This window comes from Zootoca vivipara, chromosome 9 (assembly GCF_965207765.1).
Source record: "Zootoca vivipara chromosome 9, rZooViv2.hap1.1, whole genome shotgun sequence".
Lineage (NCBI taxonomy): Eukaryota > Metazoa > Chordata > Lepidosauria > Squamata > Lacertidae > Zootoca > Zootoca vivipara.
In genome coordinates, this window is record NC_142592.1 from 55128220 (window position 1) to 55155790 (window position 27571).

A 27571-nucleotide genomic window follows, 5' to 3' on the forward strand; every position below is an offset into this window, starting at 1 on the left:
ATCACGATGCCACGAGAAATGTGGATATGTGAACCAGCCCTAAGTAAGAACAACAGGCAATTTACACAGGAGTCAGGGAAAGAGTTTTGAGATTAAAGACTGGCATGGCTCCCAGTCAAGCTCAAGTGCTTCTTTTTTCTTTCTTTCTTTTTTTAATAAATATGTTTTCTGCCTTCACGTCCTCAGCACAATCAGGTAGCAGCATTGTTAAGTTGTCCTTTTGAAAGGTGTATGTCTCTTTGGTTGTACTTGAGCCCAGCCGTACAGGTGGATTGTTGATAACATCAGAGCAGCAGCTGTAGAGCAAAACCAGGCTGAGTGATGGGGGTGGGAATGAGAGAGGCAAAGAGAGTGGCAGGCAGTTCCTAATACCTCAGGGAGGGAAGGACAGGATCATTCCACAACAGGATTTGAAACTGATCAACTCTCCAGCCCAGCCATCCAGCACAGCCTGCTAAGTCTCTGTGGCTGTCAGCTTAACTCTGCCGCTGGTTCCTGTGGGGCAGGGGAGTTAAATAGGACACAGACTCGGAGAGGAGCAAACCTCTTTGCTGGGAGTCAAGGAGGCAGAGAAAGAGAGGAAAGAAGGTAGAATTTGGCCAGAGCCCAGGCTGATAAGCAGAGCATCTCAAGGTAAGTGCTCCTGCTATGTCTCGGCAAAAAGGGGGAGAGGGGAGGAATATGTCCGAAGGATACTCCAGCAGCTGGTTAAGAGCACTGGGGTGGGAGCCCTGAGCTCTTGGCAGGTGCAAAGGGGTTTGAGGCTTTCCCTTTTGCAAGGAAGTGCAAGGAGAGATTCCAACTCTCTCTCTCTTTTCTGGAATGTGGTTTGTGTGTGTGTTTTGTGGGGGGGGGGGCAGGCAGATATTTTGTAAACGCTCTTAATATCTTTCACCTCGGCATCCTCGTGTCAGATTATCTCTCTCAACAGCTTTCACGAATCGCACCAAATCCTCTCGCCCTCTGTGCTGTGTGATTTTAAGAGCCTTTGGGAGGATTTGATTGCCCATCAGAATAAATGAATGAGGGGAGGGAGGAGGAAAGGAAAATGATGGACACGGACTGAGCTTCGGGCATATTATACAAATCTAAAAATAAAGCCAAAAGGGAGACATAACATTTTCCAAGAGCAGGCAGGGAGGAACTGGGAAAAGAGGGAGGAGGGAGGAGGAAGCTGGATTTTAGTGGGCATTCTCGCCCTTTCTGAGCCAATAGTGGGTGGGCTGCAAAGCTTCCCCCTGAATAAATCTGAAAAAGCAGCAGGAGGAGCGGTAAATGATGCTTCCCAGAAACAGTGACCCCTCCTGCCCTGCCTTTGGTAGCTAAAGGGCAGGGGGAGAACCTGTTGTCATGGTGGCTCATTATAATCACCAAGGGATAAAACTGATTATCTTGGGGGTTTCTAATTAGGAGGCTCACCTCCTCTGACATACAGACACTTCCTTTAGATTAAAATGTAATTCCTGCACCCCCCAAAACCTCAGCTTTCATTTGTTTGCTCTTCAGCTGCTGCAAAATTAAATCTGTATAAACCACCAGCACTCTCCCCCCAAAATTGGAGATGGGAACTCCTGTTGCAGGCATTGTCCCCACTTTGTCAGTCAGAAGGGATGAGGGGGAAGGGAAGCTTAGCAGCACAAAAGAGCCCCAAGCATGTCCCTAGGGGCATGGCTGTATGCATTTTATGTACTTATTTTCTCCCAGTGGGTTCTGAAGCCCTGATTTCAGTGCATCTGTGCAGCACTACAGCTGACTACAGGGAAATTGGTAGGTTAGACGACACATTTGCGGTTCACCAGGTCTAGTCTTCCAACTTCCTCCTAATGCTGGGGACATGTGAAGTAGCCCTGGAATGAATGAAGTAATCCTAGCACTTGTTCACACAAGCCGTGCATGTGCATATCTTGATTTTCATACACTTGAAAATCAGATGACTATCTGAACTAATTAACAGCATTGTATATGAAGTGGCATGAAAGGTCTGTGGTGTTAAACCTTCAACAGCCCAAGTCACACATGCATGTCATCACTTGATGCTGTGATCATCAATTGGTAGGAAATGTATACCACCAGGCCACTCTCCATCTATCTCATTGTCATCTACACTTATTGGCCATAAGGTCAATAAGAGAAGAGGAGTCTTTCACAGCCCCACCTGGAAATGCCAGGGTTTAAACCTGGAACCTTTTGCACATGCTCTACCACTGAACTGCATTGTGAACCAGCTTCTAGGGTGTCCCTAAGCACATGAAGAATGGCTTCCTCTTGCCAGTGAGAAGTTACACACATCTGGGATTAGAGCCAGGATGTTCAGGTCAGAAGATTTAGCTTCTGAACAGGCTTAAAACTGGCACTGGGATTTCTCTTGTTGCAAACTAATTGAGGCAACCATGACTCTATACAATGTATTTCTACTGCATTTAACCATGATGGTATCATTTATTAATTGGGAATGTTTATACCGGTATGTTCTCGAAGCTACCAACATGAGTCTGACCAAACTGCGGGAGGCAGTAGAAGACAGGAGTGCCTGGCATGCTCTGGTCCATGGGGTCACGAAGAGTCAGACACGACTAAACAACTAAACAACAATATGCCTTGGGGTGTGTGGGCATGGGACAGCATTTGCAGTGGGGAAAGTGGGGTGATGATAAGGAGGACGTCATCAACCTAGCTAGCAAGGAACTTCCAACAAGCAGTTCCATGCGTGACTTATTAGTCCTGCTCTGAACTTAACACACACACAGGAAACATGTAAAGCAGGCACAGGGAAGATTCAAGTGTTTCCTAGAGGAAGCAATGTTTTTCCCCACAGAGCAGAAGAGGGATTGCATACAGTCAATACTGCCAGACATGGAGTGGAAAGGGGCTACTTCAGGTCTTTTTGTGCAAGTTCCTCCAGAATTGTTTCTTGTTTGTTGCACATAATCTGCACATCTTCCCTCAGGTTTACTTTTTTGGTGTAGCAACATTGCATTTTTTTCTGCTATCAAAACTGCAATATTTCATAAATGCAATTCATTGCACTTATGTGTGGTTACAAGGAAGGTTGGATACACAAACTGGATATCATTTGTTATGTGATTAGTAATTAATGATGCAACTTAAACCCCTCCCATCTACCTTTATGCATTTCTCTGCTAAAAAAACTCCAATACACCTGCACTGATCTAGCCAATTTCAAAGCAATGAACAATCCTTGTTCATTATCTATTATTGCTTTCTGATTAAGGTCCATTAAAATGTGGTTTTCTTATATCTATGGGTTGACAGAGTTCTTTCAGCCTTTTTTCTACACTCCCCTGCCAACCATCTTATCTCATCGGCCTTGCTCTTCACCGGCAGTTGGGAAGCACTTCCAAGATGGTACCATGCCTTATCTTAGCATTCAGATTTCCCAGAAAAATTGCTCCAACTTCCCTACACATTCCTAGCAGCATTTTGGAGATGCTCTTCCCTCTGCCAATCCTCAGTGAGCACATTCTATTTTATTTTATATTTTATTTTTAAAAACTTCCTAAAGATGTCTCACCTTACCCGATAGTAAAGCCAGTTATTTTAGTGAGTTCTCTTCCAGACCTATATATGATTCTGTTAGACACCTGATAGCCATATGCTCTTTTGTTCTGCTTTTGTCTTCTAGATTAGTCAGACCGCTGTTCATTCCTGCAAGAAAGTGTGCCAGCCTGGCTGGCTGGCACAAGATACCACGGGGAAAACAGTAACCATCATGCTGTCTCTGAGTGGAGGCTACTGGTGGAGCAACAGGCTTTCCCTGAGATGGAGAAAAACTAGCTGTAAGTACTGTCCAGGTTGTTTGCTAAGCAGGAGGCTGTCCCCTATTTCTCCAGTGAGGGGAAGGGAGAGTGTTTTTATTTCAATAGTGAGTACAGTGGTGCCTCGCTAGACGAATTTAATTCATTCCACGGGTCTTTTCTTATAACGAAAAAATCGTCTAGCGAATCCCATAGGAATGCATTGAATTTTTTTTGAATTTTTTTTTGCCTATAGGAACGCATTAATTGAATTTCAATGCATTCCTATGGGAAACCGTGATTCGCTAGACAAATTTTTCATAAAACGAATTCGTCTAGCGAGGCAACCTCTACTCGAAAAATCCTTTAGTTAAGCGAAAATTTTGTTAAGCAGGGTATTCGTTAAGCAAGGCACCACTGTATAGTGTTCAGATTTTTTTTTTATGAATGACAAGAAGTGTAATGCCAAAGGAAGAAGCAACAGTGCTTTCACATGTTGCAGATAATAATAACAAGAATCAGTGGTTACGGACTGTGATTTGAACGGGCTTGAGAGTGGCAAAAGAGTGGGTACCAACTTGCTCTTAATGCCTAAAGGATGCCCAATATGCAAAGGAACCTCTATCACCTTTCACAGTCAGTCCTGTATATGTTGGTATCACAACAACCCACAAAAGTTAATATTTTTGCCCTCTTAAAAATATAACACCCATTATTTTGCAGTACAGAGAAGGCCAAACACTCATAGGGAAAGGTTAATGATGTGAGGACCTGTGATGCACATCTCAAAACCATATCAGTTCATGACAGTCATGTCATACGTTTACCAGGCTATTCAATTGTCATAGTCACATTGCAAAGGACTATACTTTGATTTTAAGTGGCTCTTTCCTATGTTACAGAGCACATTAACTATATTCACAAGCTTTACAAATGTCAAAGTCCAGTTGGTGTCATTTGTGAAGCAGCCTAAAAAGGTAAAGGGACCCCTGACCATTAGGTCCAGTCGTGACCGACTCTGGGCTTGCGCGCTCATCTCGCGTTATTGGCCGAGGGAGCCGGCGTACAGCTTCCAGGTCATGTGGCCAGCATGACAAAGCCGCTTCTGGCAAACCAGAGCAGCACATGGAAACGCCGTTTACCTTCCCGCTGTAGCGGTTCCTATTTATCTACTTGCATTTTGATGTGCTTTCGAACTGCTAGGTTGGCAGGAGCTGGGACCTACCAACAGGAGCTCACCCCGTCACAGGGATTCGAACCGCCGACCTTCTGATCGGCAAGCCCTAGGCTCAGTGGTTTAACCACAGCGCCACCTGGGTCCCACAGTGAAGCAGCCTATATTGGGCCAATTCCATCAAACTACTCATTGTGATGATTCTTACAGCATAAGGTTAAAGAAGTTGAGTTAAGTCCTGCACTAAGAAAAAAAGTGGAAGCAGTGGTATGTTGATGTGTTTCGTGTAATACTTGCATGAACACACCAACATTTCTTTCCCACTAATAGTTTCCAAAAGAGCTCACATTGTTCGGCTTCTCAGTGAATAATCCCTGCTGGGGCATTAGCTCCAGAGCTTTAAAAAATGTGGATATGATAAAGCAGGAACAATAGAAGTTTAAGGTAGGCTAACAGCACAAACCTATGCAGACCCACTTAGAAGTAAGTCCCATTAGTTCAGTGGGAACTATTCCTGGATAAGCAAGTATAGGACTTCAGTCTAAATGTACTCCAGTGGAACCACCAAGCCATCTCTGCAGTGAGTTATGAAGAGAATTATTTTTGTTAATGAGGATACATGCAGCTAAGCTAGGCAGGGGGTATAGACTCAAACCAAAAAGAAAGACTAGGGGTCAGAACACAAGATGCCGATGATATTTACAGAGGAAATTATTTCCTTTTGCCTAAGAGGCTTGCCTTTGTTATACACCCTTGCTTCCTGGATTGCCATTATAAATTATTTACTCTAAACGCCACTGAGCCCAGACCTAATCTTATATTCCTAGATCATCTTACTATGGTCCTGAACATCTCACAAAGTAACATTACCTTTTCTTGACATAAGAGCATACACTCTGCTGAATATTTCACTTAGACTATTGTTTAGTAGTTAATGCTACTTTTCATGAGACAAAAAATTCCTACCTGCTCTGCTGAGCATTCACAGGCACACTGCCTTTTGAGACCTGTGTAACCATACCTGTACCCCTAACTAACCACACCATGACCTTACTTTTTTGCCTAGTAGATATTGTTGGAGTTTCCTTCCGGAAGATATGTAACAGTGTCCCCCTGCCTCTCTCAGCCATCATTATAGTAGTAGAGTTGTGGTGTAAATTAAAATTCTCAGGAAATTATGCACCCAGATGTCTGGAAGGGGTAGCAGTACTAATGGTGGTTTCCCAGAGGTGCTCAACTAGGGGTTAGAGCAGAAAGGATGGCATTTGCTAAAACAGACATAGAAGAGTGTCACCTATATAGCCTTACCTGATACATTCTCACCTTTCCCTGTACACAAAGCAGCTAAATGTGCTCTCATCATCACAGAGAGCACTGTATAATTAATATGGTACTGCAGTCAAGCTTCCAAGAAAAGCAAGATCACTTGCACAATTCATGTCACTTCCCCTTCCCTCTTGTTCTTTCAAGCATTATCCTACATCCATAGAATGAGATACTTTGAGTGGAATTAAAAACCTCTAGACAGAGAATATCAACTCTGGTGCCAACAGGATCTGTTTTCTGGGTTCATGGCATCCATTGTAACATCTATGCTATTGACCCTGGCCTCTTAGTAGAAAGGCTGCTTTGAGGCCACAGAACACCCCTACCCTCACCGCCTATTGCTTAACATTTGTTAGAAGAGTTGGTGTAGAAACTTGAATCAGCATCTGCTGGACCTGTATAGATGTCAATTCACTTAACTGAGAGGAAGAAACTTATTAAGAATCCTACAGATTACAGACTTTGTTTGGAACTTGAAATAGTTCAACAAATACCACATTACTTAATGCCAAAGACTGTGTGGGAAACAGGTACTGTATAAGATTTGGATTTAGCCCTTGAATTAGATATCAGTATTCAGGTCCATATGCATATTCATTGGTTTTGGATTTAACCCAAATCCAAAATGTATGATGTGCTTAGAAAATGAAAGCAGTTTGTAATGCTTTTTTAAACTGTAGATCAAGGGCTGCTGACTTTGGGAACATTTATTCACCTTTAAGTTATTAAAATCAGGTAGAACCATCTATTTTTAAGATTCTTTCATTCCACTGAGGGAAGCAGATGGAAGGGCATTTTCTTTGGGGGAACACATCTTTCAAACCTATTACCTGCTTTGCTTCATCCTTTGCGTGCTTATTTGTTGACCTTCAGAAAATGGTGCAAGGTTTCTCTTTTCAGGCTTCATTATTTAGGTCTTAGATACGGATTTTAGTACATGTGTAACCCAGGGGTCTTTGGACACTGACTGCAAAATGCTAAATATATTAAAATTTGTACTGGAGTCAAAATCATCTCTGTCCACCACAAATCCTGTTCTTAAGAAAACACAATGAATTGATAATTTGCTTTCTAAGTAACAACTTAAAGGTGCCTAATTAAATATTATCAAAACTATTCTGATTATTTAGAAAGAGTTAGCAATTTTCTATTCTAGCTCTGGGTTGTTCTTCCATCACGCTTGGCTTTATTGCATCTATTATATTGAAGCACACTGGAATCAGGCAGCAAAGCCCTCTGGGAATATGCTGACCTTTCTCCCCCACCATACTGTAAGAATGTTTATTCCTTAGCCCTGCTAGCTCATAAAAGGCTAAAAGGAAGTTCACACTGTGGGAATCCATCTGCATAGCTGCCAAGTTATCCCTTTTTTTAATGGATTTTCCCTTATGCTGAATAGGCTTCCTCGCGAGTAAAGGGAAAACTTGGCAGCTATGCATCTGGCAGTACAAAGATTCATCCATGAGGAAGCTCATTTGGTTATCAGTCTAATCACAGAGACTATTAAGAGAACAGACTATTAAGAAGCTATCCTATATAGCAGGGGTGGCCAACTCCCGAGAGACTGCGTTCAGGGGGTTCAGGTCAAAGTTGAGCTTTTTTTAGGGAGGAGGAAGGCATGGTTTGGGGGGGGGTTCAGGTCTAACCCTGCGTTTTGGGGTTCAAGGTTGTTGAGCATTTTTAGGGAGCCCAAGGTAGTTGGGGGAAGCTAGTGATCTACCACAGATGTCCAGTGATCTACTGGTAGATCACGATCTACCTGTTGGACGTGCCTGCTATATAGGGTCATACCAACTGGGCATGAGGCTCAAAAACCCAAGAGGTAGAATCTTCTCACTAGACATGAGAAGACACTCTGCATCTGGCTGCAAAGGAAGGCAAAAATCTTAAGTGAACTGTGCATACAGTCTACCAAAGATGACGTTTTAATACGTGTTCTTTCTCCCTCTTTTCTTTTGCAGTGCTTGCCTGTTGGCTTTCATTCTGTGCAGCAGAGTCCCTCATTGCTTGCCCCTCCCTTTGCAAATGCAACAACGGTACTCTGGAGGTGGACTGTAGTGGTTTGGGCCTTTCATCAGTTCCCTTGGACATTCCTACAAATACCAGGACCTTCCTTTTCCTCAACAACCAACTCAGCATTTTGCCAGAACAAACTTTTTCCAATTTCTCTGCCCTCCAGAGACTGGATCTTTCCAACAACTTCTTAGACCAACTTCCTGAGAACATTTTCAGAGACCTAGTAAACCTCACTGAACTACAGCTGAGGAACAACAGCATCAGGAGCCTGGATAAAGATCTTCTGCAGAACACTGTTCTTTTGCGTCAGCTGGACCTCTCCATCAATGGGCTTGCTCAAATCCCCTCAGGCATCTTTGATGACCTGCCCTCTCTCCGTTGGCTTTCCCTCAGGTCAAATCGCCTGCAGAATTTGGACAGGGTGACCTTTGAGCCTTTAGTTAGCCTGCGGCAGTTGCAAGTGGGGGACAACCCCTGGGAATGTGACTGCAACCTGAGAGATTTCAAATACTGGATGGAATGGTTCTCTTACAGAGGTAGGTACCACTGAGAGAGGTCCAAATTTCAATATTGAAGGTTATTCACTCCTAGTCTTTGCTGGCTATAAAGGGCTGAAAAGGAGCAGCTAGACAGAAAAGAGAGACAAGTTAGACGGATCAGGCTTACCTAAATTCTAATTCTCAGATATGGAGAATGGTCACTATGCATCATAATCCTGCTGTATTATGTTATAGAGTAGCATGTTGTAGTTGAAGTTGCAGGTTATCTTCTCATCCAAATTTCTCTTTGCAAATGCTGACAGTTGTCCAAACTTTCAAAAGAGGATATAATTGAAGGGATCAAGATGAGGAAGGGATCAAGCCCATTTGATCATTTTGGAGTTTCCGAATTCACTGGCTGCAAATCACTACAGTGGGAAAAAGATCAGGGGAACGTGTAGTTGCTAGAATGCAAAACGAATTACAGAATGCATTCATATATTTTCCTTGAAAAGGTTTGGTGCTAAACAACAAACAGAGGGAAGGTCAGAGGTCATATTGCGCAGTTTGGATTTTGACCTTAGAACTACTAATTATGTGCAAGATTCCCACAGTGAACTTTGACCTCTGCTCTCTCAATGGGGATTTCACTGTTTCAATAGAGCCAGGGCCCTGGCCACCATAATTTTATATCTAAGTTCTCCCACCTGGGGGGAAAATGGCTCAGCAGCATATATGTCAATGGTGGTGTGTTAATTAACAGTAACCTTTGAGTCAATTAACTGCAGTGTGTTGTTATTACTGATGAAAAATGTTAAAACTTTCTAACTGCTGAAACACTATAACCTGAGCTAAAAGCAAGAGCTTTAATTGTTGGCTACCCTTTTTGATACAGGCGAGTCCCGTCCCCCTGCGCTCTCTGTTAGTAATGTCATTGATTGCTGTTCAAATTCTTTTTCCAATTCACCTTGTGAGTTTGATTTTGGGCCAAGGGCAAGTTAAACATTGTTATAAAGTGTTAGTAGACGGGGGGAAAGCAGCAGCGATGTATAGGACATTCGTCTTACATTGTGTTGAAACAGAAAGCAATAAAGGGCTAAAGGTAGCAGGATCTCTTAGGGTAGCAATCAATATCTGTTTTGCTGATGGATACAGAGGGCTCTTGTTTAGCCACACATTATTCAGGGGACTCTAATCTACTAGAAGTTTCAGCCTATGAAGGCTTCTGAGTTTCATTGACAAAATCTCAGTGACATCAGTTATGCACTATCAACACTGCTGGTGGTTATAAGGCTGTGGAAAAAGAATAGCTAAGCTGGTGTTTTCCAGCATATTCCACAAAGACAATTATCCCCATAACTTGAGACTGTCTTGTGTCTCACACTTGTCACCTAGAAAAATGCTCCCGTTTCCAAACAGAATGTTCTCTGTGTAACACATTTCTTGACTCAAAATGGCCAAATGCTTTGTTAAAGAAGGTGTGTGTGTGTGTGGCTTTGTTGATGGCATCCGTCTGTCTAAAGAGACAATGGAGTGAGCCTCTGGGGGTGAAGTCAAACTGCTGCATTAGCAGCTAAGTGACCTTCCTGGGGCGCAAGCCTGGGCAGTGTGTATGGAGGTCCTGGGCTTCACTGATGTGGTCCAAAGGAGAGCAGAGCACCAACTTGGCTGCAGGAGATAACACAGGTGTACAAGGTGTCACCGTTTTAGGGATTCCATACTGGATTTGTAGGGTTTACTCCTTAGCTTTTTCTTCTTCCAAAGATATCCCACAAGGCAGCAGAGGCTTAGGATCACAGTTTTCCTTCTAGATGGGCTATCTTCCTAGGTTGACGAGCCTCAGCTGCCCCTCACTTCCCTCTACAGCACATACAGAAATTGCCTTCTTAATCATTGGTTCCACTATTGGTCTCATCCGCTTTGGAGTCTCTCTTTGCATGCAGGGGGAGTCCCAAATTCACCAAGGGTTTGAAATCCACCAGCTACCCCCACCTGGGGTGTTAGGGGAGGGGTACTTCCATCATGCTCCTTCTGAGGAAGTTTGTCCACCTTTGGTCCCCAACCCACACTCAGCTCTCACCTGCAGCTCCTAGAAACTGTCAGCATTTGACATAAGCTACACCCCAGGAAGAGGGAACTATTCCTGTATATTTAAGTGCTCAGCCACAGCAGATGTATTGAAATGAATTATTGCACTGAACATGATGTGATCCAATACCAAAATAAGGTACTGAATGTGCTTCTTTTTTCTTATGGGATAGGAGGAAAGATAGACCAACTGGCATGTACCCTGCCTAAGGAGCTACGGGGGAAAGATATGCGCATGGTGCCCATGGAGATGTTTAACTACTGTTCCCAGCTGGAGGATGAGAACAGCTCTACTGTACTGGACAATATTGGTCCTCCTTGCAGTAAGGGAGCCCCAACTGCTCCCAAGCCTAAAACAACAACTCCTGAAGCAGAAGAGGATCCCAGTGTGGGTTGCCCCCAGAAACAAAGATACCGGCCTGTCAGTGTACGCCGAGCCATTGGCACAGTCATCATAGCTGGGGTGGTTTGTGGCATCGTGTGTATTATGATGGTAGTGGCAGCAGCATATGGCTGTATCTATGCATCTCTCATGGCTAAGTACCACCGGGAGCTGAAGAAGAGGCAGCCATTAATGGGTGACACAGAAGGCGAACATGAGGAACAAAAGCAGATTTCCTCTGTGGCATGAATACCTTATTGGAAATTAGTGGCAGAAGAGAACAGGATATGTTTTGGGCCTTTTCACATCTTCCAAGACGTACAGATTGACTGTGCTGCTGTTCCATTTATCCAATTAGTAAAACATGCTTCTAGGTTCAGAACACCTGGCTCTGGGTTCAAGTCCCTCTCACTTGCCTCTGTCCTCATGTACTTCCAAGTGAATAAACTGTAGTCAGACCTCAAGTGCTTATCATTTTTCCTCTTTGCACAAGACTCCCCACAGATGCTCATTTATGGGGAAGTTCAGCCAACCTAGCACTATCTTGCCTCTGCTTCAGTTCCTGAGTCCTTCAGAAATTCCCATACCACCACAGAATCTTTTACCAACAAAACAAGCAGCCAAAGGCACTAAGACAACTCCTGTGAAAGTGTCTAAACTTCACAGGTTTGGTCACTGATATTACTGCATGACAATCTACTCCTTCCCATTAGCTGTATATTCAGAAAAACCCAGTTCACAGCCAGCCCAGAACTGACAAAAGGCCTATAACTGAGTGCACAATATCCACAGGGAATTTGACTTTCCTGTTTTTAACATTACAAAGGAATTAATATCCTTTTACATTAAAAAAATACGCATTGCATATACTCACTCGGTTGTGTAGTCTAGTCTACACAACAAAGGGTGCAGACAAATAAAAATATTAACATAGGCTGATCACCCACATATATGCACAGACGTATTCATATACACACCTCTGTCCTTTGCAGACCATCTGTAGATTACTATTTGTAGAGCGCTATAAAGTGTGCCAGCTACTGCCTGATATGGATGATAATTTATGATCCCTGCAATGAAGGACATTAAAAAGTATTTGAAGAAGAAGCAAAGGTGAAATAAAGGAAGGATGGGTCATGACTATTAAAAGGACAGTTACTTTGGGAAGGCTAATGTGTATCCTCCAAAAGGGAAAACATTTTTTTCTGGGATATTAGAGAATTAATCTGAAAGGCTCTTATAGTCTTTGTGGCAGAAGTGGGTCTCTGGAAGGGATTTAAGAGGAGAACAGCCTTTCTGATCTCCTTAGAAAGAGTATTTTGAGGACTTGGGTAGTGGTGGGGAGGAGTATGGAAGTGGTTTTACAGAAACAACACACATTGTAGGTCATAACCAGAAACATTAATGTGGCTATATGCAATGTAACACAGTGTGGTTCAGATGGAGAGAATTGGACAAAATGATTTAGAGCCATGAATAAGACAGCAAGGAGTATCAGTGTAAATGTAGAGAGAGGAGATGCTGTTCAGGGTCAATGTTGGTCAGCTCTTCATGCAAACACTCTACTGATATAGGCATGTATGAATTACACTAGTGCATGTAAACAGCCATGCAAGAGTCCTCCTCAAAAATGGAGAGTAGCATTATTATCTGCAGCATCCATGCATATAATACACACATACACTCAAGGAACACACAGATGCATACATGAGCACATGCATGCATGTGCACATACATACTGAACACACATGGATTCTTATGCAGGGCATCTTTCCCAAGCACATCAGCCTCATTTCTTTTCAAACTGATGGCAGGGAGGAGGGAACCAACATAAGGACTCATTTTATATCACTGAAAGTGGGATAAAGTGCTGTCTCCAGGGGAGAGCACATATTGCCATGGTAACCTGCTCTAGCCCGTCACAGCGGGTATTCCTGGGATAGGAAGATGACATGAGAGGTCATGCAGCCGCAGTTTTTGTGGATACTGTGATCCTTGCAGTCATGAAAAAAACTGGCAGCTGGCCCAGATTCCAAGGTATCTCTCTAGCAACTCAGGAGCAGAGCCCAACAACTACCTTAGTTGGGCATGGAGCAGGTCTTCAGAATTCTTCCTTCTTTTGTCAAATTCTTATGCCTTTCAATGAGCTCAAGTTCTTTCTTTAACTGTTGCTGCTGGTTTGAGTAGAAGCAATGCTTACTTTCCTTTAATTCATCCCTAAATCTCCTGTCAGCCAACAAGAACACTGTGAAGGACTCAAGATTACATCTTGGGAGCAGTAATTCAACCCTCTACCATCCTATTAGCAAAGAACTACCACATCCCAAAAGAGGGAATAACCTTCAGACGGAAACGGCGTGGCAGGAAAAAAATTCTCATGGGACATTAGGGAGGAGACGGTGGGAAATGAGATTCATTTGTTTATTAAATTTGTATCTCCTACCCTTCCTCTCAAAGGAGCCCAGGGCAGCAAACATCAAAATGTTAAAACAACACAATTTAAAATGGTAGCCAAACAGTGGATTTCACTATGGCATCTAATTTCAAGATCTGTGCAGAAGATCAGCATCAAGGTGAGAGGCAAATTCCAAGAATGGAGGATAGACTCTTTCTCTCATTACGTACTATGTACCGTATGTATTGTAGTCCCTCAAAGTGTGCAACTCCACTTCCGCTTTATTCCAGACTGATGGGCAAAACTAGGCTACTAAAGACTCTAGCTAACGTATGTATGTATGCCTGTATTGCTCCTACTGCATATATACCCAACAAGCTAGCACTGGCACTCTGCCTGCTGGATATACAATTCCAACCTTACTGTCTCTATAATCTTCCCAAAGGAACGTACCTCTGTAACATACATACTGGACAGCACAATTATACTTGAAATTGGATTTTTGTCAAAGCTGTATATTTATAGATCTCTATTTTACTTCTAAGAAATATTATGACATGATTGCACAGAACAAATGATGTGTGCATGTGTGTTTAGAGGATGAGAAGAACTGAGGAGTGCAAATTAGGTTGGGGGGAATCCCCTTCCTCTTCCATTCCCTATTCTCACCTTTGGCAGATTTCCCTTTGTTGCCAATTACATTTTCTGTTTTCCATGTTGTGAGTTTAATTACAACTTTAAAGTTTTTTCCCCAATTTATAATTTGATATGGCATAGGGTTGGCCCTGATACTTCCACATTTAGAAATCCACATCTGAAAAGGGGAAGTAAGTGAAGGGACAAAGTAAGCGTTTGTTGAGAAAAGGAGGGGTGTTGGATGGATAATGTTGGTCCCAAAGACATTGGGGTACTTGGATAGTAAAATGGGCTGTTGAGAACGCAATAAGCCAATATAGGAAGTGTCCTCTTTCAAGCTACTGGGAAACTGTGCCTTCAGCTGTAATCAGAAGGTCTGGAATCTTGTTACATCATTTAGCATTCTTGAACTAGGGTTGAGGAAACTCTATGAAGTCTCAGAAAATATGCAAAATGTCTTGCATCCCATCATCTTCCAATCACTTAAAACCACAATATATACCTGTTGAAAAACAGGTTTAGACCATCGGGTTTAGACCATCTGATTCTTATATGGCTGCTACAAGTATATACTCTGGCTGTGGGCAGTATAGATAATCAAAAGAAGAAAGGGTTTGGATGTACCAATTTCATACTACTGTACTTATTCCATTTGAAAAAGAGGTTCACTTGTACAACATTTCAGAACTGCTGTTCAGGTGAACTGAAAAGATGAATACCTTAGCAATAGGGCTCTTCAGCAGAATCAGTATACTCTTTCTACAGGTTAGAGATCAGCATGCATACCTGTACTAGACTACCTATGTATAAGACCAGAAGTATATGCATGTGTAACTGTTATGCTGAGATTATTCGGAGGTTTAGCGATATGCCACCAGTGTTAAAATTTGTATATACAAGACCACAGGGCACTTCACAAATGGCACAAATAATGCCTAATAGTGTGCCACTTGAGAACTCTGTTACTATGGGATCTAACATGGGGAATAGCCCTAATACTCCATAACTTTCAAACTATCCAGCTATTAATTTTAATAACCAGACTGATGTTTGTTTCTCTGTAGGTATGAGTAGGCCTGGTTTTGAAAACACATGGCAAAATGCCATCACTGAAAATGAAGCAGCATAGCTCTCCTGTGGGCTTGACTGGTACTGATCAAAACAGATTGGAAGATAATTAGAAATGAGAAAGGGATGCAATGCAAACATTCATAATGCGTGCACCTGTTAACATCACTGCAGAAATCTGGCATAGAAGAGGTTTAAGTAAAAAATTCTACATCACTTGTGAAAACTCCCTTAGTATGCTCCAGGCTATCAGGTGCAGCCAGCAGCTGACAGCTAAGGAGAGGCTACCCTTTAAAAAAATGTTGGCAAAAAGCCATAATGAAGGACAACCTAATTCCTTTAGTAAAGGTGGATATAGACAAGAATGTGCTTTCCTGTGCTGGTAGGTCAATACAGCAACCAAGGAAAGCTTAGCTCCTGGTACAGTCAGACTAATCCAAGAAAACAAGAGGTAGACACAGTTCTGTGGGGTGGGGGTCTTGAAAAGAGGACAGATGGCACATACAATCCTTTTTTCTGTTAGAATTTAAGGGAGAACAAGTTTTTAAAAAAGCAGCTGAAGGTATATTTTATTTCAGGCTTGTTGTTTTAGAAGAATAATAAAGAATGTATTTTCCTATGCAACTCATATTTTACGTTTGGTTTGTGGAAATAACCTACTGCTCTGCAAATTTTCTGCAAGAATGAATGAGCGCAAGAGATTCTCTAACATAAAGAGGAAATACTCAAATACACAAAGAAACAGAAGGGACCAGAAGTGAGGCTAAGGCAATTGTTTAATATGGGTTGGATCACACCTCTACGAATCTTGCACCAAGGGGGGGGGGTGTGGCATTTAAAAGACTAACATGCATTGTGGCATATGTTTTCACTAAGTTCATTTCATGAGATATATGATTATCCTCAGTTGGCAGACAAACTCATCAAGCATGAATGTGTGTGTACACACACACACACACACACACACCCTAACTAATGATAAACATGCCTATGATGAAGCAGACTCTACTCCATGAAAGCTCACACAATAAAAGTCTTTAAAGTGCCACAAAACTCTTTATTTATTATTATTTTTCTAATACTTCAAAACAGGGGTAGCTAATGAATTGGGCTCCAGATGTTCTTCGACTGCAATTCCCATCATTCCAAGGGCAGATAGTAACTGTAGCGTAGCAACATCTTCAGGGCATTATGTTGTTTACCCTGCCTCCAAGACCTCCTAACCATCAACAAATCACCAGCTTAATTTACCTATGAGTTAGCCTTACTCCACATGTGCCCTCTTGACCGCTTCAATCAGTAGAATTGGAACTACTAGTGGTGCCACATAATACCCATTCTGCATTTGTAAGAACTAAATTATTTAGTGTGGTAGCATGTACACTTTGGAACTCCCTGCCTATTGATATTCAGCAGGCTCCCTCGCTGTATTCTTTTCGGCGCCTGCTAAATATATTCTTGTTTAGGCCAGATGCTTAAGAGCGCTGATATGAATTTTAATCTCTTTTAATAGTTTAACTTTTTGTATGTTTTAAAGTATTGGGAATTTTCTTGATTTTCTTGTTTTATCTTTTTGTAAACCACTTTGAGGTTGAGAGGTTTTTCAAACAATCAAGTGGTGTATAATTTTTATGAAAAAAATAAATTTAAGCGCAAGGCCCTTCACATAGCAGTGCTCCATTCAGAGTTACATGCCCAGAGACATCTAGCCATTCTGAACTTACTACATCATACCAGCACTAAACCTGTCATCCCCCATCCATGTGATCCTCCTTTTTAGGGGCTTGTTCACGCTGCCCTTAGGGTATGCAACTTTTACAGCTCCTTGGATCTGCATCCCTGTCAACTGGCTGGCTGTGCTCCAGAATTCTTCAGACCTACTCAAGCTGCATCCAAGCAAGATCCTGTTATGCACTGACCATATGCTGGGGGGCAAGGGATTGACACTCCTAACTCATACTACACATACAGTAGCAAAACAGGGTGCCACATGGCCTCTGCAACAGAAACTGCAGGTTAGCCCATAAAAACCTATCCTTGCTCCTGGATGTTTAATACCTTACAAGCTCTCTTCCTACCTCTCACAACCTTAGAATGGTAAGAAATGCATATACAGACTGTGTCCACTACCCTGACCGGCTAAGGACTACTGTGCAAATTATGCAAAAAATTCCTTCCAGCAGCACCTTAAAGACCAACTAAGTTTTTATTTTGGTATGAGCTTTCGTGTGCATGCACACTTCTTCAGATATGCTTTCACATCTCTCCCTTCCAGCATGCGATATTGTTCCTTTCCCCTCCTCCCCCCCCCTTTTGGTCTCTTTCATCATCATAATCTCTCTCTCTTGCCTCTCCATGAGCAGCTGCTCTTCAGATATTCCTTTCTCTGATCTTCTCAACCGTCACTTCTCAACTGTCATAGATGATCCCAAGCCCTCCACAGGCAGGGTCTTTTCTCTGGCCATTCTTTCTCTTGACACAAATCCAGGTCATCTGAGACAGAGAGGCACAGCGGAGCCTTCGCGCCAGATCCAAATTTAGATGCCGGTTTGGATCTAAATGAGTTAGCCTTTAAGGGTATTGAAAGCCAAGGGTGTGATGTAAATGAAAAAAAACTACATGTATTTGATGAGGAATTGAAAATATGTTCCCTAATGTGAAGAACTTTGTGAAAGTAGTACAGAAACCCTACCAGGAGGGCGCTTGGCACAGGACAGCTCTACTTTGCTCTCCATTTCATTGCATGTCAGACTGTACAGACTGCTGAAGCCTTTGCCAGCAGGAATGAAGACATATAGAAGCCAGAAAGAGGAATTCAGCTGAATTTCCAAAAGGAGAAAAGTAAGGGCTGTTCACTCTCTTTCCACTCGCTGCTGCTGACATTCCCCTATCTTCTGACCATAACTCTGTGGGGAGGGACTATGTCCCATGTTCAATCATTGGGATTTCTAGTTAAAAGGCTCTTGGGTAACTGGTGATGGAAATTCATATTGTGGGGTTTACACTTCCCAGCTCCCACTGCCAATGAAGTCAGCAGTTTTTACATTATGCACTGGTATAGTAAGATAGCACGGGTTGGTTTTTTGAGCGGAGATGAGGAGAGGGTGTCAAAGAGGGAACAGAACTAATAATTATGCCCAGGGCTCACTTGCACAACCATGATTCACATTTCAATACAAAGCACTACAAAATTATTCCGCTATTGTAGTAATTTGTGCAGTTATTAGAATCCAGAAAGCCAGATATGCCCATCACAAAAGCAAAGGGAAAAGCTATAAACTGACTGCAAATTAGATCCACAGATCATGCAATTTCCAAGCAATGCACAAACCCCCTAGTATCCAGGTGCTTATGTAAGAACTCTACGTCCATGACTTTTTGAAAATGTTAAGCGTGAATGTGACCAACAGCTGTATCATGCAGATACACTAATCAGAGAAAATACATGAATTTGTTACTTTGAACCTGTTTCAGAGACATAATACAAATCTGAATATACCTAACCTCTGGATATGGTCTTCCAAGTGCTTGACAACCCTCCTGTCTTTGTACTCACAGGCAAGCAGTGAAAACAGGTCTTCACAGACAGTGGTGTGCCATTATACATTGCTCTTGGCTTTATTCAGCGCAGGGATTTACAAGTTGTAGACACTTGGCCCTGGCACAGACCACACTTTTATCTTTAAACCAGATTAGGGCAGGACAGTCATTCAAATAGAACTCCCTCAAACTGTTGTCTGATAGCTCTTCAAGGAAAATATTCCCCTCTGTAAAGCAAGACACATGGTCACTCTATTTCTGAATACCAGAAATACTACTAATACTGCTTTTGGGGTAAGATGCTTGAGAGGGTGATGGCAGTCCAGTTGCAGACACTCTTGGAAGAAACTGATTATCTTGACCCATTTCATTTTGGGTTCAGGCTCAGTTTTGGACAGAATCGGTCTTGGTCACCCTGATAGAGGTCCTTATTCAGGAGAGGGACAGAGAGGAAGTGTGACCCTGTTGCTTCTTCTTGATTTCTCATATGCTTTTGATACTATTGAGCACAATATTCCCCTGGATAGCTGCACCGGGTTCTGCCTAACATGGGGGGGGGGGCGTATGCGTGGTGGTTACCCAGATCTATGCCCTCAACCACGCCAGTAGACCAATATGTTCACAATTCCAAGAATTCATAGTTGTGTCAACTTATGCTACTGAAGTGGGCTCCCTTCACAGAGGAACTATGCACACACATGTGCACACACATTTTAATAGAGTTGGAGCCATGCATGAGTTAATACCAGTGAAAAGGAGAGGAAATTAAAAGTGAAAAGTTGAAAGCCTAGCGCATGACTCTTTCTCTATCACATCTGTGAATCCTGGAGCGTGAGAGTAATTGTCTGAAATGAGTCAGACCAAAGGCACAAGGAAACAGTTGCTATAGCAACCCCCCTCGCTGCTCTAATTCTGCGTAGAATTAAAACGTTATCAAATGATTTAGGAGAAAGGGGGCAGCTCAAAATCTATGGGCACCCCTCTCAAAATGTCCTGCGGTGTTGTGAGCCTCCTCTGGACCAAAGCCACGGGCTCTTTTCCCTTCAAGCACAACAGCAGAAGTAATGCAGAGACAAACCAGCAAGGAGCGCATTGGATAGATAACTCTGAGCTCGACAGATTAAACCAACTCCTCGGCTGCAATTTCAAATCTGGAATGGGATTCAAGCCAGCAGATTAGAGATGTGGAACATTTCCTTGGGAAATCCAAAAGTATCAGCAAGGCATTTCCAGTAAAACTCTCACACTGGCACAACCCCATCCCAGATGAGCTCAAAGCACAGGAATGAGGCACAGCATAGAAACTCTAAAACAGCATACAGTGGTACTTCGGGTTAAGAACTTAATTCGTTCTGGAGGTCCGTTCTTTACCTGAAACTGTTCTTAACTTGAGGTACCACTTTAGCTAATGGGGCCTCCCGCTATCGCCACACTGCCGCTGCGCAATTTCTGTTCTCATCCTGAAGCAAAGTTCTTAACCTGAGGTACTATTTCTGGGTTAGCGGAGTCTGTAACCTGAAGCGTCTGTAACCTGAGGTACCACTGTATTACTCCTTTAAAATCAAAATGAACTCCTACTTAGGCTTTTCCCTATATAGTGGGATAAACAAACCAGCATAATGAATAATTAACTTTGTGTTTAAGAGGAAATTTTTGTGAAACTTCTAATAGTTTTTTGTATAAATATCTGTGCATAAGCTTGAACTACCACAGCTATGTAACGCCTTCACCTCTACTTTCCCAACAGTTAACTTAAATGGAGAGGGTAAAGGTAAAGGTACCCCTGACTGTTAGGTCCAGTCGCGGACGACTCTGGAGTTGCATGCTCATCTCACTTTCAGGCCGAGGAAACTGATGTTTGTCCACAGACAGTTTTTCCGGGTCATGTGGCCAGCATGACCAAGCCGCTTCTGGCGAACCAGAGCAGCACACGGAAACGCCGTTTACCTTCCCGCCAGAGCAGTACCTATTTATCTACTTGCACTGTGACGTGCTTTCGAACTGCTAAGTTGGAGAGAACAGAAACGGTAAAGCCAAAAGGCTATTCAACATCTGGGCTTTGCTGGAATTCAGTCCTGTTGTCATGTATTTACAGTTAGTTAACCTAACTATCCCAGAAGGCTGTGTCTGCACAAATGGCTCCCAATGGTCTAATGCACAATGTAGTGAGAAGAAGGGTTGCAACAAGCCCTTTAAATTGGGACCAGTGGATTTTCTGCACTTGTGCCAAATGCACAGAACCTGCACAATGGCTTGTGAATATGAAGCAGACCTTCATATTCTTCCCTTCTGTACCTCTTTGTGCTGTGTCACAAGCTACTTTGAAACTTTGTCAGGTACTGTGCAGGGAAAAATAAGCCAGAAACTCCTCTGTGTGCATGTAGCTCAAGATTGATGAAGAGTTTGGATTTGATATCCCGCTTTATCACTACCCGAAGGAGTCTCAAAGCGGCTAACAATCTTCTTTTCCCTTCCTCCCCCACAACAAACACTCTGTGAGGTGAGTGGGGCTGAGAGACTTCAAAGAAGTGTGACTAGCCTAAGGTCACCCAGCAGCTGCATGTGGAGGAGCGGAGACACGAACCCGGTTCCCCAGATTACGAGTCTACCACTCTTAACCACTACACCACACTGGCTCCCAGTTGAAGTTGAAGTTGGCTGTCTTCAACTTATTGAGTGATTAAAAAAGACCCTTTGATGCAAACAGAGAGGTGGTTTGGGGAACAGCAAAATACAGTGCCTTAGAACTCCTTTGTATTGGGAAGGGCAGATCCATCTATGAAGTACTTTGGAGTTTTAAGCCATGGCATGCAGATCATGCTCCTATACGCAGCAGCAACCAAAATCAACTCTTTAAAGCACATGGACACATACACAAACTGGAGTTTGTTCATGTTTGGAATTATGATTAGATTCCAAGCAAATAACTCACTTGAGGAGAAGGTCACACAATAAGAGAGACATCATATATACACAGACCAGGGAGACAGCAGACAGGGAGACAGCACAGATTCCAGCAGTTTCACTGGGACTTTAAATCTGTCAACAGCTGCGATGTAACTGCAGCAGTTTCTCCCTAGTGAAGCATAACGCCTCAGGTTATTGACTCACATGAGAGAACAGTCAGTAACGTTATCTAGAGTGGGGTTAGGAATTCCTCATATTATACCGATTTATGTTTGTCATATGTAGAGAGCTGATTTAGCCAGTGAGAGACTCTAGGCTTATACCTCTGGAGACAAAATAGCCCCAATTAAACCATAATTAATAATTATGTCTTAGTTAATGTTTGCACAGTGATCAAAAGCTGTTAGGTACATTACAGTAGCAAATAGGCTTCCTAATTTGCTGGGAAAGATATGGTTTAGACTGCAGAAGCTCCCTTCATGTGGTTTCCACCTAAAAAAGGCTACAACCTACATTGAGCTAGCAGCACAGAAAAATACTCAGTATTCAGGGACATACACAGAGGCAAAGATGACATATTTGTCTTTTATATTATGTCCAGAACATAACCAGAAGCAAATATTTGGCTGCTTATTGCTAATAAAAAATTGATATTTAATGCTCTGTCCCTTCTTGACCACCCTGAGCCTTAAGCTTCTATATATGGTTCTAGCCCACTTTTTACATGGTCCTAAGCAAGGTGTAAGATTTCTCCAGGGGTCTCTGTTCACATCCTTTGGCTTCCTTCTTCCTTCAACTCTGTGCTTTGGTTCTTACAAAGAAATGCATCTAAGGCTGCATTAGTATCATGAGTTCACATATGCTCACAATGCAACTCCCTTCTTTGAATGCTACAAATACAAAACAAACTAGCAAAACATATGACCGATTGTTCATTTGACTTTTAGCAATTTTCTGAACTGTCACTATCAGCCAATACCTTTTCCTCCAGCCACCTTGCAGCGCTCACTCTCCATTCTCTCCAAAACACCTGTCTCTCCACTCAGTTCTCTCCTGAGCTCCTCACCACTCACTGCTACCTCAGACATCAGTTAAACCACTTTAAGGACACCAAGAAAATAGTTACATGAATGCCCCCAAACTACACATTGTACACCCTTAAAAGACTAAGCCATCACAGATTCACAAGCATCGAAAGGTTTTAACAAGAACAGTCTTAGGTTTCCATTTTTGTTCTGAAAATTGCCCATTTGATAAGGTGGAGAGATCATTCATGGAAAACTCAATTGCCATTTGTTCAGACTGAGTGGTAAACAGTGGGTTTTCCCAGGGAAAGCAGAGAGCCTACCTACCTACCTAGTGCTATTTTTCTATAAAAATAGGTGCCAGAACTCACCATGAACACCTCCCTTGTTCTCTTACAATGGCAATGGAGCCCACCTGAGAGGTGCCAGACCTGAGTTCCAGCGAGTTCCAGCTGAAAAAAACCTCTGATTCCATCTATCTATCTACACACTGCTTGAACACAGACCTAGAAATCTCAGAGCTGTGCCTAGAAAGCGTGACATGAAAGGAAGTGTGGATGAAAAAGCAACTGAAAAAGCAAACAGGTGAGGCTTTAGAGGCTGCTTCCCAGTCCTTCTGCCACAGAACTGTACAGCTTCCCCAGGTATGCCCCTTATCGCATTTGCAGGAACTCTATAGCCCTGAAAATTAGCATACTTTTTTGGTGAGTGGGAATGTGCAGAAAAAGTGGCAAGAAACAGATAAGTTTTGCCAAACACAAAAATGATAATAACTCTGTACATTTGACTTTGTCTAAGGCCTAGTTTTAAATAGACATACTGTATTTCAGACAATAAATTCTGTGACAAGTGATGGGTCACCTACCAGTTTGCAAAAGAGACAATTTCATACTAAATGAAGTATTTTCCTATCCTTAACCTCAACCCTATGCCTCAAGTGTATTGAAACAAGTTCCTACCTGCAGCGATTGCTGTCTTCCCACCTACAGTCACAGCCACAGAAGTGCTCACAGTTACCGCCTCAGGCAGACCTCCTTCTGTCAAGACATAAATGAAGCAAATTTAGTACCTGACCCTGTATCCCTAAGGAAGAGGGTCTCAGAATTGACACTCACAAATCAAGCACAAAACTGCAGTACAGAGAAGGCTGAGGTTTAATCTACACAAACAGCACAAACCTGTGTCAAGACTCCAGGCTGCAGGTGGCGGTTCACCTGAGTGATTGCTCCTTCAAAGATTAAAAAGTCCCTGCACATGTCTAAAATGTCACAGAGACATCTCCATACCGTGTGTGTGTGTGTGTGTGTGTGTGTGTGTGTGTGTGTGTGTGTTAACTAAAAATACTTCTAGGCTGACTTTCCAGGCAAGGTGGCTTGCAACAATAAAAATGGCAAAATATTGACAGTACAACCATAAAGCCATCAGATCCCTCCCAAGAAAACAGCCAATAAAAATACTGAACCAGCAAATCTAAACACTTTCCACAACAATAAAACAATAAATTAATCTAGGTGTAGAAATGTTTTTTTTTTTCTTGAGGAAGCATTCATTCATGTTTGCCCATCCTTGTAATCTGAAATAGTACAGCCGAGATACAGCTTTATCACTTCAGCCGCTGTTTGTCTGCTGTGCATTACTGATCAAGAAATAACAAGACCTCATCACCCTTAATCAGCATAACAGGATTGCTTAATTTTCAAAAATAGGGAGCTACAATCATATCTGAATTTTTCAAACCAATAAAGATTCCAAACAGCATGTTACAGAAGGATGTGAAGAATTGGGAATGTGCTCCCATTCAGAAAGTAGCATAGAAAAGATTATCTGTGATAGCAACTAAAACCTCTTGTTTCCACATTTATATACAGTGAACTGTCAAATTGCCTATGGAAGTTTATAAGCAAAAGGCATCATGAATCGCTTGATATATTCATCCTATTTCCTGCTATGGGACCCCAAATATCCTCAGCAGGAAACTATGGACAGTGTGAACTATGTTCCTAATGAAATTTCACAGTCATAAATGCCACAGGCTTTAGCGGAGAGGGATGTCTGTAGGCCCAAGTGGTTGCTACGGACAACCATGGAATGTTCATTCAATTGGCTGCCGCTCCTAGCAAATGCAGTTAAGGCCTGTAGACTTCTGGTAGTAGCAGGTACATTCCTATGATACGCATGGCCCATGAGCAGCCCTGCCACCGAATATCCTCCATTTGAATGTCTTGCCTAGTTACAAAAAAGGACTGCTGCAATTGTGGCATGTGGCATACATGTGGGTTTGCATGCACTTCTGATTCACTCACACTACTTCCTACAGGCAAATACAAGCAAGCTGGAGGTTGTTCACATTGACATATTTCCCTGGCAGGGCTACACCCAGTAAGACAACTTAAAAAGGTCCATAGTTTCTCCTGCCACACTAACAAAATGTTAATTAGTCAAGATTTCAGTCCATTTATTCAGCGGTTAGATTAATTCAGCCTGGAAGAAAAATGTTAGTTAATATTCAGTTTATCATCAGAGCTTCAGGTGTTTTTGATATTTGAAATATGTGTGACCTACCGAAGGAGCAGATAGGATTAACTGGCCCTGTGAGGGGTGATCTGCAAGGAAGAACTGTTTTGACAGCCCTAAAGGTCATTTAATTTTGGATTAATCCAATATTTTAAAGAAATCTGTGGTCTCTCATTTGGGACAGGTGTTGCACAGCCACTTTTATCACAAAAGAAGAATACCATGCCAATGAAGCACTGGTACACCAGAAGGTAACCACCGCATTGTTGCACACCACCACAATCCCTGAGTGTTGTGAGATTGCAGGGGTTCCAGGTGCTTACCCAGGGTTCAGTTTCCTCAGAATGAGGGTCAGTGGAGACCGTGGTGTCTTTAGGATATATTATTTATTTACACATATATACAACTTGAGCCTACAATGGAGAGGCTCACAGCATTAACATCCTAATGAGGTATTGCTCCTCCCATAGCCACAGCCTTGGATTCCAGCAGAAATCAAGCATGTCTCTTCTTCACAGGCTTCAGCCTGCAGCCTGCTTATTGCTCAGCTCTCACACACCCCTCTGACATTTGTCCTTCTCACCAACTGCCAGGTGAAGAAGAGGGGCTCATCCATTTGTTCTCCGGCACAGAGCCACTTCATTTGTTACCTTAATGGCCCATACTTAGGGGGCCATCACCTTGCCAAAAAGCTGGCCTGGCTATTTCAGTAATTGATTCCTTGCTGAATCCAAGAATTAGAAGGGGACTCAGGCATAAAGCCTAACCCCCTGTGCCCCAAAATCACAATAGTATATTAGAACCTGTTCTCTCAAACAACAGAGTGGACAACCTAATACTGGACAGTACTGTTTCACATGGTGTCTCACATGCTTGAACACACCTCGCTACATAAACAATTCCCTACACATAGAAAACTATTAGGTAAAAAGTTAGGATGGAACTCCTCTCTCTGACATCTAGGTTGAAGTGCATTCAATTATGCCAGGCCCCACTTGCAGTCTGAAGTGCTACAGTCATGAAACAGGTTCACTTCCTCATCTGCTATTTGAGAGAACTAGGCTTGTGAATCAAGTGTAGGCAAACTTGTTTATATTTCTTTGTGCTTTACAACTGTTCCCTTTTCTGGGTTAACAGAAGGTCAGGATTTCTGGTCACATCACACACAAACACATGTTTTTATTCCTTCACAGTATATTGCCTTCCTGAATGTTGTGCCCCAACGTAAGGGTTTTCCTTTCTCTTTCCCCACAGTTCCAGAACTTGTCATTTGCTTTTTATTCTTGGCTCCATCACCAGTGCCCAATGTGTCCTGAACATGACTTTGCAGCTTCATTCATTTTTAGCCTCAAGTCTTTGTGCAGATTGAAACAAACAACAAAAAACCTACAACGACCCTGAAATTAAGTTGATTTGTGGAAGGGCATTGCACAGACCTAAGGGAGCACTCGTTCAATTCAAGGACTCTCCTTCTGGATAGCATTCATATGCCTCAACCATTATCCTTGTGGCATTGAAAAATCCTCCCTCTCACACTCATACACTTCTGTGTGTTTTGGGGACAGACAAAGGACACCAAAACCCTCCAGCAGAATTCCACGTGACTTCCTGCAGAGTTATACGTATAGATACAGCACAAACCCTAAGGAAATGAGAGCTTTTAGTTCACTTGCTGGACACAGCACTAATTCCAACTTCTGACCTTACCTTTTGCATGTTACAGCTCCAGGGGAAATGATCTAATAAGAATAGCATGACATTCTCCCTCCCCACAGGCATATGCATTCTAATATCATGTTCATTACCACATGGAGCAGGAGACGAATGTACTCCCCTGCAACCTCAAAAACCAGCTTGCCCCTGACACACAGTCTGGAAACAGTTTGAAGTGGTTTGAAGGAGTCCACAGATGTCTATGTGACATCTGAAGGCAGCCCTGTTTTCGGAAGCTTTTAATTTTTGTTGTTTTTCCTGTATTTTTGTTGGAAGCCACCCAAAGTGGCTGGGACAACCCAGTCAGATGGGTGGGATATAAGAAATAAATTATTAGTAGCATTAGTATTAGTATTATTAGTGTTCATACATGTTTCTTTTATCCCAGTGCAAATTCTAATCAAGCATGCCCTGCAGGTTGAACTGAAAAAACATAAAAAGCCCTGCAAAATTTGTTTACCAAGGTGAAATTTGGATATGCTACACACCCGCTTCTGCCCACAACTTCCTCTTGCTTCTCATCAGCCCACTCCCACATGGGTTTAATTTCTAC

At 42.5% G+C, this 27571-nt stretch overlaps 2 protein-coding genes across 2 annotated transcripts in view; one reads left to right on the forward strand and one right to left on the reverse strand.

Annotated features, from left to right (window-relative positions):
- The window catches only part of CACNA2D4 (calcium voltage-gated channel auxiliary subunit alpha2delta 4), a 169673-nt gene that overhangs the window by 58306 nt on the left and 83796 nt on the right, over positions 1–27571 (reverse strand). Inside the window, exon 26 of the mRNA XM_088676809.1 lies at positions 23751–23828. Coding sequence (XP_088532935.1) covers positions 23751–23828 — 78 coding nt within the window. The remainder of the gene's footprint in view (positions 1–23750; positions 23829–27571) is intronic.
- On the forward strand, positions 68–15943 carry LRTM2 (leucine rich repeat transmembrane protein 2). The gene is made up of 4 exons (XM_035127346.3): positions 68–633; positions 3644–3797; positions 8217–8807; positions 11012–15943. The coding sequence occupies exons 2-4, from the start codon at positions 3731–3733 to the stop codon at positions 11467–11469; spliced, it is 1116 nt and encodes a 371-aa protein (XP_034983237.1). The 5' UTR covers positions 68–633; positions 3644–3730; the 3' UTR covers positions 11470–15943.

Bases quoted from the DNA above. Each gene is read 5' to 3' on its own strand.
- LRTM2 (XM_035127346.3), top strand. From the start codon at position 3,731: ATGCTGTCTCTGAGTGGAGGCTACTGGTGGAGCAACAGGCTTTCCCTG. The intron at 3,798-8,216 runs GTAAGTACTGTC...TTTCTTTTGCAG, and splicing joins GAGATGGAGAAAAACTAGCT to TGCTTGCCTGTTGGCTTTCA. The intron at 8,808-11,011 runs GTAGGTACCACT...CTTATGGGATAG, and splicing joins GGAATGGTTCTCTTACAGAG to GAGGAAAGATAGACCAACTG.